This window comes from Physcomitrium patens, chromosome 12, assembly GCF_059467195.1.
Source record: "Physcomitrium patens ecotype Gransden chromosome 12, ASM5946719v1, whole genome shotgun sequence".
NCBI classification, from domain to species: domain Eukaryota; kingdom Viridiplantae; phylum Streptophyta; class Bryopsida; order Funariales; family Funariaceae; genus Physcomitrium; species Physcomitrium patens.
The window spans coordinates 1,832,205-1,849,576 of record NC_143421.1 but is presented as its reverse complement, the minus strand read 5'-3'; the positions used below and the strand labels follow the sequence as shown (position 1 = coordinate 1,849,576).

General features: G+C 42.2%; 3 protein-coding genes across 8 annotated transcripts; 1 reads left to right on the top strand and 2 right to left on the bottom strand.

Annotated features, from left to right (window-relative positions):
• The first annotated feature begins 774 nt into the window (after positions 1-774).
• On the top strand, positions 775-8,070 carry LOC112289884 (putative LRR receptor-like serine/threonine-protein kinase At1g06840). Of its 2 annotated transcripts, XM_090254576.1 has the most exons (21): positions 942-1,049; positions 1,864-2,176; positions 2,568-2,721; positions 2,925-2,996; positions 3,106-3,177; positions 3,282-3,425; positions 3,532-3,609; positions 3,698-3,769; positions 3,926-4,000; positions 4,142-4,210; positions 4,400-4,465; positions 4,642-4,713; positions 4,874-4,963; positions 5,081-5,161; positions 5,332-5,822; positions 5,959-6,102; positions 6,211-6,512; positions 6,601-6,652; positions 6,760-7,004; positions 7,176-7,310; positions 7,403-8,070. In XM_090254576.1, exons 2-21 carry the CDS (start codon positions 2,083-2,085, stop codon positions 7,775-7,777), a joined length of 2,883 nt encoding a protein of 960 aa, XP_090110702.1. In that variant the 5' UTR covers positions 942-1,049; positions 1,864-2,082; the 3' UTR covers positions 7,778-8,070. The 2 variants fall into 2 exon arrangements, with proteins under 2 accessions (XP_090110700.1, XP_090110702.1); XM_090254574.1 differs by lacking the exon at positions 1,864-2,176 and having other exon boundaries at positions 775-1,049.
• Positions 7,892-9,110, bottom strand: LOC112289855 (uncharacterized). 4 transcript variants are annotated; one of them, XM_024535513.3, is made up of 3 exons: positions 8,726-9,110; positions 8,510-8,553; positions 7,892-8,317 (listed from the first exon to the last, which is right to left on the bottom strand). In XM_024535513.3, the coding sequence occupies exons 1-2, from the start codon at positions 8,974-8,976 to the stop codon at positions 8,517-8,519; spliced, it is 288 nt and encodes a 95-aa protein (XP_024391281.1). In that variant the 5' UTR covers positions 8,977-9,110; the 3' UTR covers positions 7,892-8,317; positions 8,510-8,516. The 4 variants fall into 4 exon arrangements, with proteins under 4 accessions (XP_024391281.1, XP_024391280.1, XP_024391282.1 ...); XM_024535512.3 differs by having other exon boundaries at positions 8,175-8,308; positions 8,702-9,110; XM_024535514.3 differs by having other exon boundaries at positions 8,175-8,308.
• A 516-nt stretch (positions 9,111-9,626) lies between these two features.
• Positions 9,627-15,685, bottom strand: LOC112289854 (signal peptide peptidase-like 2). 2 transcript variants are annotated; one of them, XR_002971997.3, is made up of 15 exons: positions 15,303-15,685; positions 14,434-14,592; positions 14,120-14,231; positions 13,585-13,704; positions 13,234-13,385; positions 12,896-13,081; positions 12,480-12,514; positions 12,080-12,236; positions 11,814-11,867; positions 11,529-11,621; positions 11,216-11,358; positions 10,911-10,981; positions 10,549-10,632; positions 10,040-10,328; positions 9,627-9,816 (listed from the first exon to the last, which is right to left on the bottom strand). XR_002971997.3 is itself a non-coding variant. In XM_024535510.3 (14 exons), exons 1-14 carry the CDS (start codon positions 15,471-15,473, stop codon positions 10,204-10,206), a joined length of 1,662 nt encoding a protein of 553 aa, XP_024391278.1. In that variant the 5' UTR covers positions 15,474-15,641; the 3' UTR covers positions 9,981-10,203. The 2 variants fall into 2 exon arrangements, 1 of the variants encoding a protein (XP_024391278.1); XM_024535510.3 differs by lacking the exon at positions 9,627-9,816 and having other exon boundaries at positions 9,981-10,328; positions 15,303-15,641.
• Positions 15,686-17,372: the final 1,687 nt, after the last annotated feature.

Sequence of the window (17,372 nt, the reverse complement as noted above, 5' to 3'; positions counted from 1 at the left end):
AGATTTTTTGTGATACAATTTGATCTTTTAATCTTAATTTTAAAATTTACCTTTTCCATGATAATATTTCAAATCAAAAAATAAAAAAACGACATATTTATGAATTAATTAATAATTCATGAAAATACACTGATAATAAATTAAGTATCTAATGATTAAATCAATGTCACATTTCAAAAAAATTGCACATATAGTGTAAACATAGGAGAGATGATAATTTGTAGGCTAAATTCATAATTACAATTTACATTCAAATCAGGTATTACAGCATAGCATATCATAACCAATCTAGGTGCTAATTAGACTGTGCCACAAAAAATCATATATCAAATTAAATCACAAGTGACTAAGTTGAGATTCAAGGGTGACAATCGATCTAGTATAATCAATAAAATAAACAAATGTAATGAGATATTTTGATAGAGGTGACATAAATAGGTATATTGCACATGGGATTCAACTACCACATCAAGTACCATGTGTTACAATACTTGCAAATATTTATATATATATATATATATATCTAACTGCATATCAGATAAAAACAAAAAAAAAAAAAAAATCACATCAAAACATTCTACATTAGGTCTATGCAACCCGCGGGCGATCCCATCTGCACCATCTGCCGTGGACGCCACGAGTGCTCGGTTACACATGCGACGAGACCAGCCCGATCCTCTAGCCAGACCCACAGTTAGCTGGACTGCAGCCCCGTGGGGGCGGTGGGCCCGTCGCAGCTCGTAATTTTCACGTTCCGTACCGATCGAGTGCATCTGGCGATGTTGGAACCACACACAAAGCGGTTCACGTCGATTTGCTCCCGTAAGCGGCTAATCCTGACCGCTCCCACTCAGAACCACTCCTCGCTGTCGGTAACTCTAGATTTGAATACAATATGTGTGTGTGTGTGTGTATGTATGAGTGTATATCAGCAATCAGGTTTTTGAGACCGCGATGCTTGACGAGGGTTTGTTACAGCTTCTACTTCGTGAGACTGCGTTGCCGGTGTTTACGAGGGTCCATTACTATCTGTTACAAGTTGCTCCGAGGTAGGATTCCTCGCACTCAGACTTTTTGACGACTCCGAAGGCGCTGATTTTGCTCAACAATTTTCTGGGGTTGCGTTTATGACTTGATTCGTGTAGTCGTGGTTTTATATTGCGTTGATAAACGTTTGTGGAATAATTTGGTTCTCTGGGACTCTTTGTTCATAAGTGGTACACTGGTTGTCTCACAGGCTTGTCCTCTAATATTCGCTGTGACAACACCAGTCGTTTGACTTGGTTCATATACTTTATGGGATTGAATTCGTGACTCACTAAATGTTGTAATAAAGTATGAGAGAGGATGCGCTGCCACAAAGCTCTTGGGTATTGATATGGATTACGTCGTAGTGCTCAGAATCTATCAGTTGACGCGCAATTGAACTGGTTTAATAGGTATTGTTATTGTTCGACTCCGGCTAAGTTTTCATTAGCAGGATTCGCACTGCGTTTCAACGTCGACAAGAAAAACCTAGACGTTTGCGTTAAAACTAGATGACGGCATCGCTGTTCTGACTCATGAAAGCCCCCGCCTCACCATCGGCGCCGTTACTTCAGCAACCAGTGATCTTAGCATTCGTGGTTACTCGCACAAATGTATTCTTAAATGAGGCGCTTTGACCTAGAGCCTGTGAACATTCGGTACTTTGGGCTAAAGTGGCTGACTGATTGGTGAGGGGTTTGCGGTGTCTCACTCCATGTCCAGCATCCGAGGGACTTCATGTAATGAGAAAGCTGTGAAACAACAAAGCGAGATATTTTGCCGTTTCAGACTTTCCAGAGCGGGCAGTGATATAACTTCTAAATCTTAGTTTTGCAGCAACAAGCACAACATACAATTTTCATCATTGGTATCAAGACGTTTCGATTCAGAACTAGGGGGAGCGTTCAGGAGAGTTGAATAATGCCAATTTCAGCTGTAAAAAACATAACGATTCAATCCCCCCACTGAAGTAGAACCGCTGCTTCTTCCGTTGGGGTGATTTGCTAAGAGTTTACCGCTCGACTGGACTAATCAACCACTGCCCTCGGAAGAAAGATGAAAGGGTTCAGGAAGGATTCAGGGTTACTGATGCTGATCATCTTTGCTGTAGTTGTCGCTACGGCGAGCGCAGTCTCAGATCCTATCGAAAGTAAGTACCACGACTCTAATGCCTCGCATGTCTGCAGTCTTGGGCTCTTACCGACACAATAAATCCATCTCTTATTCTCCACCCGAGGAGTCGCCGACAATTGTCCTCAAGTTTGCAGCATTCTCGAAATCCTTTGAGTCCTCATATTTCACTAAACGAAATAGGCTCTCGGAATGTTTCATGTGTCCAGCAGTACTTCCACGTAAAATACCCACTGCTTGGATAGAGCGTCTGCGATGTTAGACTATACCACAGTTCGGGTTTTTTTGGACAGCCTTGAAGATAAAATTTTTGTGTTGCTCACGACGTTCCAGTTTCAAGGTTCTATGCCGTGAAAGTCACAAATGTCTCTGGGACCAAGGTGCTTAACATGGGGTTCTTTTGGTTTCAGCGGCTGCACTGCTGGCTTTCAAGGAAAGCATCGGCGACACAAAGGGAGTGCTATCCAAATGGCAAGGCAGCGATCCATGCGGACCCCCGTCCTGGACTGGCATCTCGTGCGCTTCCAACGCCACCGCATCAAACTTTTCCCATGTCACGGAACTGTGAGTTGACACTCGTCCTTTTCAGCTACCATTCTGTTGTACATTCTGTTGTCATTAGTTTTTAAAGAATAGCGGCAGGAGTGGTCTCCTCTCATGTTGCTGTGGTAGAGCTTAGGTCAGCACCTTCTGAGCCAACAAATGACTGCTCATACTCAAGCGCAAGTGTGCTGGTGACTGGAGGATGATGTTTCGGGATTTTGCAGCTATTTGCTGTGGTACGGTTTCACAGGCACGATTTCACCGCAACTTGGCGACCTCACATACCTGAGAATACTGTAAGCAGCTGTCGCACATTAAAATGCGCGTGCTAATGATTTTGGAAGTAGAAGCGCACCGTCACCGATTCATTCAATTACTGATTCAAATCTTTCGGCATTGATGTAGGAACCTAATGGGAAACAGGATCAAAGGCAAAATCCCACCGGAGCTCGGAACCATAAAATCCATTCAGCTCCTGTGAGTTACTCAAAGTCATTGTGATACTACGAATCTCCAATTGAAGCATCCACAGAATCACTGCTGTTCTCGTGATGTTGATTTGTGTTTGGGGACTGGTGCAGACTTCTGAATGGAAACCAGTTGACGGGACCGATCCCACCAGAATTGGGTAACCTTGCGAGCATGATCAGACTTCAGCTCGACGAGAATCTTCTCAGCGGCAACATTCCCCAGAGCCTTGGAAACCTAACCAATCTCCGGCACATGTATGTCTCCAAAACCCTGAAAACTTCTTCTCTTGCATTGCCATCTGCACCTTGGGAACTCTCCTCCCAAATTGCTTTAACTGATTTCTGGGTGTGTTTGCTTCAGGCATCTCAATAACAATTCTCTTACTGGAACTATTCCAAAAGAAATAAACGGCAACAATGGTTCAAAACTTGTACATGTGTAAGCGTTTCTGTGACCTCCTGCATGTCTACCTCCCTTTATTCGCTTCATGAAGGATCTGCTCCTCACGAACTACTCAATGATTCAGGCTGGTGGACAATAACAACTTGACGGGTCCGTTGCCTGCATCTCTTGGATCTCTGCCCGAAATCGTTATCATGTGCGCTTTTACCTCAACCTCTTCCTGTCATTCCTGTAGCAGATTATGTGATACCAGAACACTCAACAAATTAGTTAGACTGTTGGACGACATGTAAAACGGTGCCGTCGTTGCTTTCCCAACCAAATTTCTCTTTGCTGGTGGATGTGTTCGCAGACAAGTGGATAATAACCCCAGCATCGGTGGCCATCTTCCCGTTGAGTGGGTCCAGAACCCTTCCCTCATGAAGCTGTGAGCGCTCACTCTTGGCCTACATTCTCTTCCGACCCATTTCTTCCTGGTCCGATGTTGCCCTCTCTTTTTAAAGTTTCAGAATTGTTTCAGAATTGTTTGATTTAATCAGAATTGACTGAATCCGTCCTGCCAATACAGAAGCGCGAGGAACTGTTCCCTGACAGGCACGATACCCAATCTTGCTGATGCGACAAATTTGACGTATTTGTAAGTATATTTTTTTGTTGACAATGGAAAAGCAAGATAACTTTCTGTAGGTAGATTACGCATACACATGCGTACAATCAATCAATCAATCAATCAATCAGTTTGTCAATGGTTTGGGTTGCAAGATTATATCCAATTGAAATCGAATCATTTTAAAACGGATCATTCTAAGTCCGCTTCTCGTTGCAGGGACTTGAGCAAGAATCAATTTGCAGAAACGTTCCCGAGCAACTTTTCTTCTAGGCTCATAACCATGTAAACGCCCCTTCTCACTGTTTCAATTCACAGATGAGTATCCTACAAGAAAGATCTGCCCTTTCCGTCGGTCAGCGTAGAGCTCAATATTCATCAAATCAAGAGCAACATTGCTAAAGCCAAACTTCATTTAACAGGTTCTAATCCAGATGTTTTTTTCTCACCGTCGTTGGCAGTGATGTGTCGGAGAATAACCTCGTTGGACCAATTCCTGATACCATTGGTGATCTTCAAGAGTTTCAGGCCTTGTGAGTACTTGGTTGCCCAAACAATAACGCCGATTTTCTATATGAGCACAATAGAATTTTGATATGCTCAATCGTTTAAATTAGTTTAGGAAGGGAGAGTGGAACAAATCCGGAAGTCAGAAACAAAACACTGAAACAACCGTTCGTTACTGCTGTGCAGGCGGTTTGCTTACAACCGTTTCAATGGGACGATTCCCGACACTCTGGGGACTGTCTTCAGTAGTGTACTCGAAAGCCAGCATACTCTTGTGTAAGTTCAAAGGTCCATATGTAACCAAGGTGCTTCACATGTTGCTTCAACGTAGATTCCCTAAAAATATTCTCTACACTCCGCAATAGAGTGTTGATCCATGAACTTTGCTTGCAGAGATCTTCGCAACAACTCGCTCACTGGCATAGACTTGAAGACCCTTAAGGCTGGTGAAGTAAACGATAACTTTACACTCAGGTGTGTGACTTGCTAATAATTCTCTGACAGGAACTAACTTTGCCTGAAGCAAAACATCGTGAATCAGATGAATCATGACATAGATTTCGAGCTTAAAATGTTTGACACACCTTGTTGTCAGTTCGTCTAACACGGTTTCGTGTCATGATTGATCGATCTGTATCTGACAGAATTTCTGGAAATCCTATATGCGATGCCACAAACATCGCGGATAAGTATAGACTGAAGTACTGCTTCGAGCAGGGTAACCATACGGTAGGAGACCATGCCAGCGGAGGTTTAGCGGGGTGTGCGAAATGCGATCCTCCCCAGGTGTCGGTGCTTGAATCTTCCGGGAAATGCCGATGTGCGCAGCCAATTCGAATGGATCTCCGACTCAAAAGCCCAAGCTTCACTTTCTTCGACCGCTTCCGACATGAATTCTTCTCCTTGGTCTACACAATGTTGAATCTTTCCGATTCTCAAGTAAGCATCAGAGAGTTGGATTGGCAGGCCGGCCCTCGTCTACACATTCTGCTGTTCTTGTTTCCATTGAGCACAACGTTCGACGACGAGGAGTATGAGAGGATCTTCGATACTGTTGCCAGCTGGGAAATGTCGGCTGTCACGGAATGGAAACTCTCCGTGATCGGTCCTTACGATCTGCTCGAGTTTCATAAAGGTGAGCTTTCATGGCCCTTGTGCTGAGATATTGATTCCAGACTCGTTCCGGCTTTCCTAAAATCCATACCTTGTTGGGTTTGCGTGAATACCGACCAGAGGAATTGAATTGGGGTGGTACCTGCTACATTTGCCAGTGCAGGAGGGTCCGTCGAATAGAACTTCAAAGGTTGCGATTGCTGGAATTGTGGTATTCATATTGGTGGCTGTTGCAGTTGCCACATGTGCATTCATGTGTTTGAATCGCAAGTACAGGACCAAATTGCTGAGGAAAACCTTCGGTAAGCCTTCATTTGAATAAGAGAGACCATGTTGTCTTTGGTATTTGTGCTACTTCTTAGAGCATCTTGTTCACGAAGCTGATTCTTGGGTTGTCTCACCGGGCGCAGTCGAGAGAAGTCCAGCGATGATGCCGCCGGGTCTGAAGCTTGCCGGAGTGAAAGCATTCACGTTTGAGGAAATTAAGCAGGCAACAAATAACTTCCACGTTGACTGCGTGCTTGGGAGAGGCGGCTATGGGCATGTATACAGAGGCATTCTTCCGGATGGAATGGCGGTCGCTGTGAAGCGAGCCAGTGGAGGCTCTCTCCAGGGTTCAGAGCAATTTTACACTGAAATAGAGCTCTTATCGCGTCTGCACCACAGGAATCTCGTATCTCTAATTGGCTTCTGTAACGATCAAGGAGAACAGGTGCAAAAACATTGTTTTACTCTTCACTGCGATTTTTTCAGAGCACTTTCTAAACGTTTCAGGCTCACCCTAGAATTTCTGGCTGCAGATGTTGATATACGAATTTTTGCCGAGGGGAAATCTTCGTGACCACCTCAAACGTAAGGTTCACTTCCCTGGAGTTTGTAGTTCCCTTCAGTCCTTAAGCCTCCGAATTTTCAGTGGGTTGCAACATACTGAATGTGGAGTGTTCGAAGTACCGTTGCAGCCACTGTGATCTTAGACTACGCAACAAGAATACGAATTGCGTTGGGGACTGCCAAGGCTATCCTCTACCTTCACACTGAGGCAAATCCCCCTATTTTCCATCGCGACATCAAGACGAACAACATACTACTAGACCAGAATTTGAATGTGAAGATCTCCGATTTCGGTATCTCTAAACTTGCTCCAGCACCGGAGATGAGTGGTACCACCCCTGACGGCATTTCAACCAACGTGAGGGGCACTCCGGTAAGTTTTTTCTTCACAACAAAGTCAAATTCATGTTTTTGTTTGTTTGTTTGTTTGTTATTTTTTGTTAAATATTGCCTTGCTATTTTGTGATACATCATGCTTGGGGATACAATTGGCAGTTACTGAAAGTTCAAAACTGACGAATCATTTCAATGTTATTGCACAAAGGGCTACTTGGATCCGGAATACTTCATGACCAAGAAACTGACAGACAAGAGCGACGTCTTCAGCTTTGGTGTGGTTCTACTAGAGCTGATTACTGGCATGTTACCCATTGCTCATGGGAAGAACATGGTGCGAGAGGTATTGAAACTCCCCGACCAGTTCACTGATCAAAAAGTTATTTGTCCAAGTATGTGAGCCAAAAGGACTAAACAAGTAATTGCTTGATGCAGGTACGAGATGCGTTAAATGATGGTAAGTTCTGGGACCTTGTGGATCCGTGCATGGGATCTTATTCGATTAAAGGAATCGAGGAACTTCTGGTCTTGGGTCTAAAGTGTGTTGACACCGACCCAGTAAAACGCCCTCAGATGATTGAGGTGACACGAGACTTGGACATGATTATGAGGGATACTGTCCCACCGGAATCTCCAACCTACTGGAATAATGGCGATTCCTTTGGGAGAGCGTCAGAAAGATGGCCACTTAACAGGAGCAGAAGTTTCATCCCAAACAACTCATATTGGACATCGGAGGAAGAGTTTATTGCAAGTCGTTCATATGGCCCACTCGGACCACCCGTGAGTATAGAGTTGCAACCACGATGAGCCCATAGCGTTACGTGTGGTCATGTTCTTGCAATTGTGTGAACATTTTGGGCGGACATTCTCGAGATTGCACGAGATGAGACTGCAAGAGGCAAAGCAAAAGCGACATTGTCGTCTCTGTAAGCCCGTGATCCTTACCATTATACTTTGTTCCAATTTACATGAACACTCCAAGGAATACTACTTCGATCATATCGTGAGCATCACTTGCTATACAACTAGTAGAATCGACAATGTACGAATATAATGACGACGCTTTTGGCACAATAAACCCTCACACTATTCACCTTCTAGTGCTTACTTCAGTCCACTATGTATACGTTCTACTATGTTCCAGCATCTCTTCAAAAACACCCGTGTTTCTTCCCATGTCCAACTGGTGCAGCAGTAGAGCCGGTCATTCCCGGAGCCACTCCAGTGGTTTCGACAGTTCCACACAGGCCTGCCTTGTGCTGTTGGCGCTCTGCACGCCTCTGACGACGGAGAATGTTCCTCTCGCGCGCTTCCTCCTCTTCATCCGAGCTGCTGGAGCTGGATGAGCTTCCACCGCCAGCATGCAAAAATTTAATCCACAATTCAGATGTTTTTTTCTTGCGCATACAGTTCTCAAATCTCAAGAGCTAGAAATGTGTCCACTTGTTTGGAAAAACTTAGTGTAGTGCTAAAGATTTCAATTCACAGCCACTAAGAGCAACTCCACAAAGTCGCATTGCGACTGGTGCAAAATTTTACCTTGAGCTTACTTGGCCGCCACCTTTCTTCCCGTCATCTCCTTCCTGTATGAGCACACACCAACCACATTTGGCAACTAAATTTCAAAGCGAACCAATCACGCGAGCAATCAATCAGCGATCCGCTTACCAACTCGAAGCATCATAGAAACAATATCTAGTATCGATTGTCAACAGTATGTCTGATACGCACACACAAAGTACGCTGATATCGAACCTTCCTCCAAAAATTGCACTTATCTTGTGACCACCACACATTCCGAGAAATCCCTTCTTCTCGTGGTAACCAGTGGTTCCTTGCTCGTGACCAGGGGCGACAGTGGTGCTCGTAGCATCGTATCCAGGCGCAACCGTGGTGCTTATGGCATTGTGAGGAGACTTTCTGGTGTGACCCATAGTGGTGCTAGTGTTGGTAGAGTGAGCTTGCTCATCCTTGTGGCTGTAAAGCCTGTTCTTAATCTTCTCCATGTCTAAAGGCGACGAAGACTAAAACCCCCTTCTACTGATGGTTTCACCCAAATGCAGCTAACAACGTCCTATACCCTGTGCGCGGTTACAGCAACTTTACAAACTTGTCCACTAGGATTGAACGAGTGATGAGACTAGTGATATAGGCTGATGAAGATGGATATATCCTATGTAGCAGACGAGTGAGGTGTCCAGAATCACGACGTGGCGGGCGATGGCAAAGTCGGGGGAAACAGGTGTTGAAACCAGGAAGTGTTCGACTGCACCCACCCATATTTTCTTGTTGCAGGCGCGGAAAGCGGAAAATGTTTGTCTATTTCGCAGTAGCTCCGCAGCGTCTTGGCAAGACTGAGCGATTGCGCTGTGATCTTCTGGCAACTCCTAGAGTTGAGGGAGCAACCGCGTCCTTCCTGCATGTGAATTATTATCCGAAAATTTGGTGATTTGTTTCAAACTTCCGTCATCTGAAGGAAGTTATGAACGTGGCAGTGACAATCCTTTATCAGTTTTTAGACTCTCTATTGCATTTGCAACTTAAAACAATCCTCTAATTTAAAGCTGAAATTGTAAGAAACCGTTTCGGTACGCTCATACCCACTTTGTGATTACACTTGTGTATGTATTATACATACATAAATGCATGGCAATGATTCTTATGAAAATTGCAATGAGAATTCCAAAGAACTTGAGAATTCTCATTGATTAAATTCTAAATAAAGAAACTATACATTTTTGCAGTAAGTAGTGTGTTGCGTTGGACAACCGGAGAAGCCACTCAACCCACTTTCGTACTCGAAAAGGGCTCTCACCAAACTCAGCATCGAAATGGTTTTTAGCAACCTAATCCAAAACAAAAATTTGGTGAGAATGTAACAGTCCTTTTGTCGGAGAGAGAACGAGCTGATAAGGAACTTGATGAGTATGGAAGAAAAATTTAGCTCAAACTCACAACTCCATTATCAATCAACTTCTTTGCAGGGAATCAAAATGGAGAATTGCAAATATGAGCTATTAAAAAATTTAAAAAAATTAAAAAAAATAATGTACAGAGCAGGATGGTCACCTTAACAGCTACCAGGGATTTTGGGGAGATCGAGCGTTTGACGACTCCGCAAGCATGAAATTAGGGCTGTACTGGTTTACAACGTGACTAAATAAAAGGGCACCCCAAATACTCTAAAATCTACTCAAATCCTATTTCACTACATTGAACTTAAGACCTACTAGTCATTTATGTGGATGATTGTGAATGCGTGAAGAATTCACATAATTCTCCAGTTGTGAAACTTGTTCTCCTTTCGTCCACAAAGATCTTAATTCTCCTCGCCACCAACCGAGAAATAGCACAGTTCCTACAAAATCCACAAGTTGGTTGATAAAAACAAATTATTGTGAAACTGTGACATGTACACTATGATTGCCTCATCACCTAGACCACAACATAAAGTGCTACATAGTCATTAGACAATCAGGATTGCTAAAATAATATGAAATTGCTAATCTGTGCTCAATATAATAACCCAATGCCCAGCATAATCTTCAAATGCACCCTGAGGAACGATGGAACAATACCTAGAGTGCACGGAACTATATACAGCAATGCAGGCTGGCCATTCCCAACCATCAAATTGAGGGCTACGTAAGTCCAGAACAGCCCTATTGAATCAAACTCAAACTCATTAGTTAAAAATCATTGGGTGAAACCAATCAATATGAAATAAAACTAGCTGCAAACATGCCTTTCACAAAATGGTAGATAGATACGTACAACTTTGCATTAAACATAAGTTATGGGAATATGAGGACGTGCTAAAAGTACGTTTGCAGAAGAAGCAGCTCATATTCACTCAAAACCCGTCCATCAAGTTAAGCTCAAATAAAAGAAAAAAGAAAAAAGAAAATAACCTTCACAGTTCCAAAAGCAGAAGACTCACCTAAGCCATAACCCACTGATGTCCACAAAAAGTACCCGTTGAAAAGACTCTTCTTCGACACCCAATCATACCTGAAATCACAAGCAAATACAATTCATTAGAGAAATGCAAATGAAGACTAAAATCTTGGAAGAATGTAGATCAACGAACCCTTGAAAGAAGCCATTCGAACAAGCGAAGCCTTCACCAATTGAAGATTGAGGTCAAAATTGCTAAGCAGCATGGGTCAAGGTTTAATGGATCAAGTCTCCGATAGTCATTGAACCACTCCGCACAAATCTAATGAGCAACACCCAGGGAAATACCGTAAGCAGAAGGACACTAAAAGTCCTGGAAGCAGAATATCTCCAAAGCCGATGATGCTGTAGCCACCCCATGGGTCATACAACCGGGGGACTTTCAGAAGCATAGGAATACCCTCTCCATTGCTCTTATCTCCCCGAGCAACCTGGCCCAGACAAGCTCCGTTATCAAAACGTTGGCACATACGAGTTACATTCGAAACAACTCTCTCAATTACAACGATAGAAAAGATGGCAATTATCAAAATGGTTGGTATGTTATAAATTACCAGCTATATAAAGCAACAAACATTCCAAATGCAAAGAATGTACGTACCACTATCATGACACTTTCATCAAAAATAAGCGGTGACACAAACACCCAAAATATGTCGTATATAAAGGCAGCACCCAGGAGTACCGCAGAAACCTGTTTTTATCCAGTACATTACACCCCGAAGGTGAATTGCTCCGAGTCCAATAATCAAATGTTGACCACACTCATCTAAAATTGGTTAAGAAACCAGCACTACAGAGGAATAAAGATTGACCGTAACTCAAAACATGTATCATTGAAAACACTTCAATCAAGCATGTCTCTTAAAAAGACTGGACGACCAACCTTAATATTAGGTATGCGCACTATCTGGAGAACACTCAAGATCAACGAAATTCCCTGCAAAAAAACACTCTCATCAATTAAGAATATTTTACATATTAACATTAATACTTTGCATGTAACGACACGACGTGTCGTGGGAGAATTGAAAGGGAAAAAAAAGCAGAAGGACCTACTATATGTTCAGATACATGAAGATGATAGAATTCACCTCAGCCATGAGTGAAAAAGAAAATGAGAGTATTCAGGATGCCCAAAATAGTACTTACAAGCGCGTCCTGACCAATCCAGGCAAAACTCAGATTTCGATATACACCCCACAATGATGCAAACAGGAATGCAAAAGGGGCCACTGTCAACGAGAGAATTGACATTGATCCCAAAAGTGGCACACTGAAATATGTTCCGGCTGCTTTGGGAAACCACCTACAAAATACATTGAGTACAAGAGTCATAAATCACGACGCATTAAAATTGGTTAAGATAACATTAAAAGCATTTTAATATGTAAATACAAATACATGAACAAACAAACCTCACTCATACTGGACCCACTTGGTAACCAAAGATGTTATATTCAAGCACGAGGTTGCTACCACTTAGTATCTTAGTCTTACTCGTATAAACAGATAACTTCCCAGCACAGATTATTTGCACGGCCATATTTACCTGGAAAGAAGGGACACCATGCAGGTTTGCAGACCCTGCATTATCCCACCATCAAATGCAACTCACGTGATTATGATTTGAACAGTTGATTCGTTGCACCAAAACATAATATTTTTGAAAATCAAAATTTTTAAAAATAATTTTCTTGATGAAGGGCATACATCTTTAAGAAAACTCTTCTTAACTATCACTCGAGAAAAACCGGGACGCTAAGAAAATGTAGGTGCATATATTCTGCAAGTCCAAGGAGCGACTCTATGTGTTGGGCACGACACACAACATCTCTCTAAAAACCAGAAGTTGCTTGAAACTTAACGACTTTGAATGGGTTTACATCTAAAGATAAGTTTAGGAGATATGATGTTCAATACCAACAAAAATAAGATGAAAAAGATACGCAAGGATGGACGCAATACCTCAAAACCGCCAACACAGAAAAGGATGACCAATAGAAGAAGGAACCAGTGCGACATGAAGTAATAAAGTATGAGCAAAAATACTGATGCAAGAACCATGAACAGGCATGCAGATACAACATTAATGTCTACAACATCCTTGATTGTATCGTGCTCGCTATCAGAAACATAAGAATCTCCTCCATCCTGCATTTGGTGGAAACGATGAAAATCCACAATTAGGCATGGCATTCAGAAACATATGACTACGTATCAAGAAAAGTTAGCAAACAGCGATGGCCTACACCCAAATCTGCTAAAGTTCAGCTTTGGAATCAGAGGTTATAAACAAGCCATACCTTCATACTCCTATAGTGCTCCTGGGCTGCTTCTTTGGCGGTCCAGGCTGACCAGAAAGAGGCACCAAGGACTGTGCCAACGGCCATAAGCCACAAAAATATTTCTGATATATCAACTACAGGCCGCTTTGGAGAGTACATCAAGATCTTAACTGTTCACAAGAAAGCCACAAGGTAAGGTTAAAAATGTCCTTTCAATTGCCATTGTGAATCGAGCATATTCAAGAGGTGAACGTTTCTTCGTGGCTTTAACATCAAATCCGGATGTGAAGAACCTGCATGTAAGTGCTATTACACTCGTGAAAAGAGGATCCAACCAATGAAGGTAAGAGAGCGATATACACAACACACCTGATTCATCACGAAGCAAACCAGCCTCTAAGGTGTCTCCAGCTGACTGGGGCAGCATGACTGACGGAATTTGGATGTCCAGGAAGGTGCCGTTGTCATCACACACCATCTTGTACAACTCTGCATCACACAAAGGAACAACAGATACATGTTGTGATTACGTGCAACTCGCAAATGCGACATTCATGTCCATTCACGTTATCAAAGTAACAGAAACAACCCTCGCATGGTAGCGAAGTTTGCAAATGGAAACATTCGAGTTGTAAAACACCAACTTCTCTAATCCTAACAGAAAAATGAAGGATCCATAGAAATTACTTTTAAGTCAAAGAGAACATCTATGAACGATACCATAAACGGTCAGCATAAGTCTACTCCACCTCTATTTATTACTTCTCTGGAAATGGTTCAAATGTAGCCTATATAAAATCCCATATTGATTGATCTACTACGATCGGTCAACTAGTGTAGAACAACAGGCTCCTATTTGAAGTTTCGCATATGATGGCAAGTAACAGAAGTCTCCTTTAAGTACCTTCTTTATCATTAATCACGATGAGAGCCTTAGCACCTGCTGCCTGTGCCATTCGAGCCTTCTTGGTAAAAGTACAATCTCCACGCCGCACCAAGGCGGCACGACCCGTGAGCTGTAAGAAAAAAGCGACGTAAATATACCTGGTATAAAGTTCTAGCGACTTGTGCGTTCAAACACACAATGTACAAATATACCATTTTTCGCTGATAAATGGCATCATACTGTCTATTCAAGCGATTCACAGCTCGCCAATCGGCCAGGAACCATTTGCTGCACCATCAAGGAGTAGTATGCCAGAAACATGAGTAACTGACCAGTAAAGAGGACATGTTGCACAAGGTCGCAGGACTTGGCACTGCCAAAGGGAGGGCATTGATTTCCTGAGCACGGTTTGATATTGATTCTCCAAAACGCGCACTCACGCCAACTAGTTCAGTCGTTTCAACGCCATCCATCCAAGTTCGTACTTTAACCTGCAATGTGAGCACTTAGATTGGAGTACTAAAACTGATGGACACAAGTCTTCCAAACCAAAAATTTCCATCATTGTCTGACGCGGCCCGGATTTCAGAGGCACCATTATCTTAAACGATCAGACCTATTACAAATATATTCCACGATAATTCTAGCTTACACCTGAGTAGTCATCAAGCACATAACATTCAAGTAACTTCTCTTCAACATCCACGTCAATCAATTCATCAAATGAAAAGTATGTCTGCTAACAGGATTAACTCTCAAAAATCATGCACTCTAGTCACAGTATCAATCGGGCTCAATTTGGTGCACAAATGAACTAAGCTGCATGTCAACATTCATATAATATTGCCGTCAAACACATTTCGCCTCTGAAAGTATAATGATCCTAATCAAATCCAGAAAACAAACAACCAGTATCACAAAATAGAGTATATCAATTCGAGAAATCTCCGCGCTACTTGTGTTGACTTCTCACAAATTCATGTGACGTCAGAACATCATAAATTCACCTAAAATATCATAAAAAGCATATTCCTCAAAAAAAATCTCATGCTACTTCTCCTTCTTCACGCACTCTACTACAATAACCTTGCCTAACTCCTACAAACCCTAACAGCTCCAACCTCTTCATTCCTCAGCCGATTACTATTCCTCGAATTCAAATTCACTCCATCAAGTTGTAGTAAACACACGCAGAGCTTACCAGGACGAAACTATTCTCGCATCCAGGCTGCTTCGGCGTATCCGCATCATCGTGCATGATGTCCCTGTTCCCTCGCCCATCACAGGGACGCGCCGCCAGCAGCAGCAGCAGCAAAACAACCGTCACGATCCACACAAAACGCCCGAGGCGCCAGTCCTCCTTCGACTCCATCCACACCAGATTCAACACCAAAGGCCTCCTGGTTCCTCACACAACCCTACACCGTCCCTCCTTCCCACATCGCTCCCACTACAATTCGCCTCTCCCCGCGAGATTATTCTCGGCAAAAGCCTGAACTCTCTCTCGGTCTCTCTCTCTCTCGTCTTCCGAGCCAAGGGCTTGCTCTCGCCCCCTCCACCATCGCCGCTCCCGGACTAGCTTTCGCATCTCAATTGTAGATCCTAGAAGATCTTCATATCCTTTCTTAAAAGCCTAGACATCAATTGAATTTGAGATTCTTAAAAAAGAAACGGTTTAGAAAAAGCGATCGAAACAGGATAGAGCTTCACCACAAAATCTACGAGAATAGTAAATTTATTGTACGTCATGTGAGATCTAGGAAACGAGGTATGGGACGAGTTTAGAAAACTGGGGGTGGGAAAGAGGTTTCCGGAGTAGGTACGGAGTGATTCCCGTACTTGTCAAAATCCAGATTTCAAAGGCGTGGGATTTCTAATTTTGGTGTTTTTCGCTAGAGTGGGAGACCTTTCTTAAGAAGCCGTACACACATGTTGTTGAGATTCACACCCTAAAATTAATCTGTACTCTATCTTCACCAACTGAAGAGCACAAGGGCCATATATATATATATATATAGAATTGTAGTTGTATACTTGTTAATTAGGTTTCATCGACCTAAGAATGCTAGTAGTTACATGTCATGCACATCTTTTGGTGACAATTCCATGTTGTAGTTTTCAAAAGGTTTGTTAGTTTTTCCAAACAAAGCATGAGAGCAGATCAAGTGAAACAAATCATGACATTCAACGTAGTGTGAATCATGTTGGAATCCTGTGGAACGATTCCAAAGAAAACGGATTTTATTTTTCTATTTTTTTTAAACACTGTTGTAAGATTGATCTTTTCATGAAACTTCCAAGATTGTTATTTCTCACAATTTTGCATTTCAGAAGCTTAACGTACACATATCCCCTGCTGAAAAAAGGAAGTCGAAGAACAATAAAGCGATTGTTAACATATACATATAAATATAAATATAAATAAAGACTTAGGAATTTTTTTCTTAAAACAATTGGGGAATTTTCTTTTGTAGAATAAAATTAAGTAAAAATCTGTCACAAAAGCACTTGTCTTTTTCCAAACTGATTCGTTATATTTCTAAAATATTAAATCATGTAATTCTCTGTTTTGATTTCAAGGTTACCAACTATACATTTTGGCAGATTGAAGCGAAATGGGTCAGTTCGTTCACAAAACTAAATTAAGAATTAAAAAATAAATAAACAAACAGAAAAAACTTGTAAATAAATTAAATTTTATTAAAAAACGAAAGTCAAATTCCAGAAACAAAAAAACTGAGCATTATTGCGAATTTAACTATTTTTTAATGAATAGTGGAACGGAAACCACATGTTTTTAGAAACCGCTCACCGTCAAAACTTGCCTCATGCCTCAAATCACCCACATGACAACCTAGTCATTGGCCAGAAACGTGAATACAAACTAATAACTGAATTGGGCTTTCTTATTTATCACGGCTACTCACACTAATAATACCACTCATAATATTCTGATAATATAAGAATTTATTCCTTGAAGCGGTAACACCACCAACATTCACAACTTTGTGTCGGTATCTGAGAGGCTTGCGCGCTGCAGTATTCGGTGAAGAGCTTGGCACTGGATCAATGGTTTCAAGCCTGTGTTGTGTCTGTGGCTGGTCCTGCAGTTTGCAAGACTAGGCTTCGAGGCTAGTAAGAGAATCCCGATTCAACTCGTAAAATGGTGTTGAAACAACAAACTGCAATACTACTGTTTCACTGAGGAAAGATCAGCGACTTTGTTTCAGGAGTTTTGTTCTGGAGGTTATCAAGCGGGTAGCTGGCACTG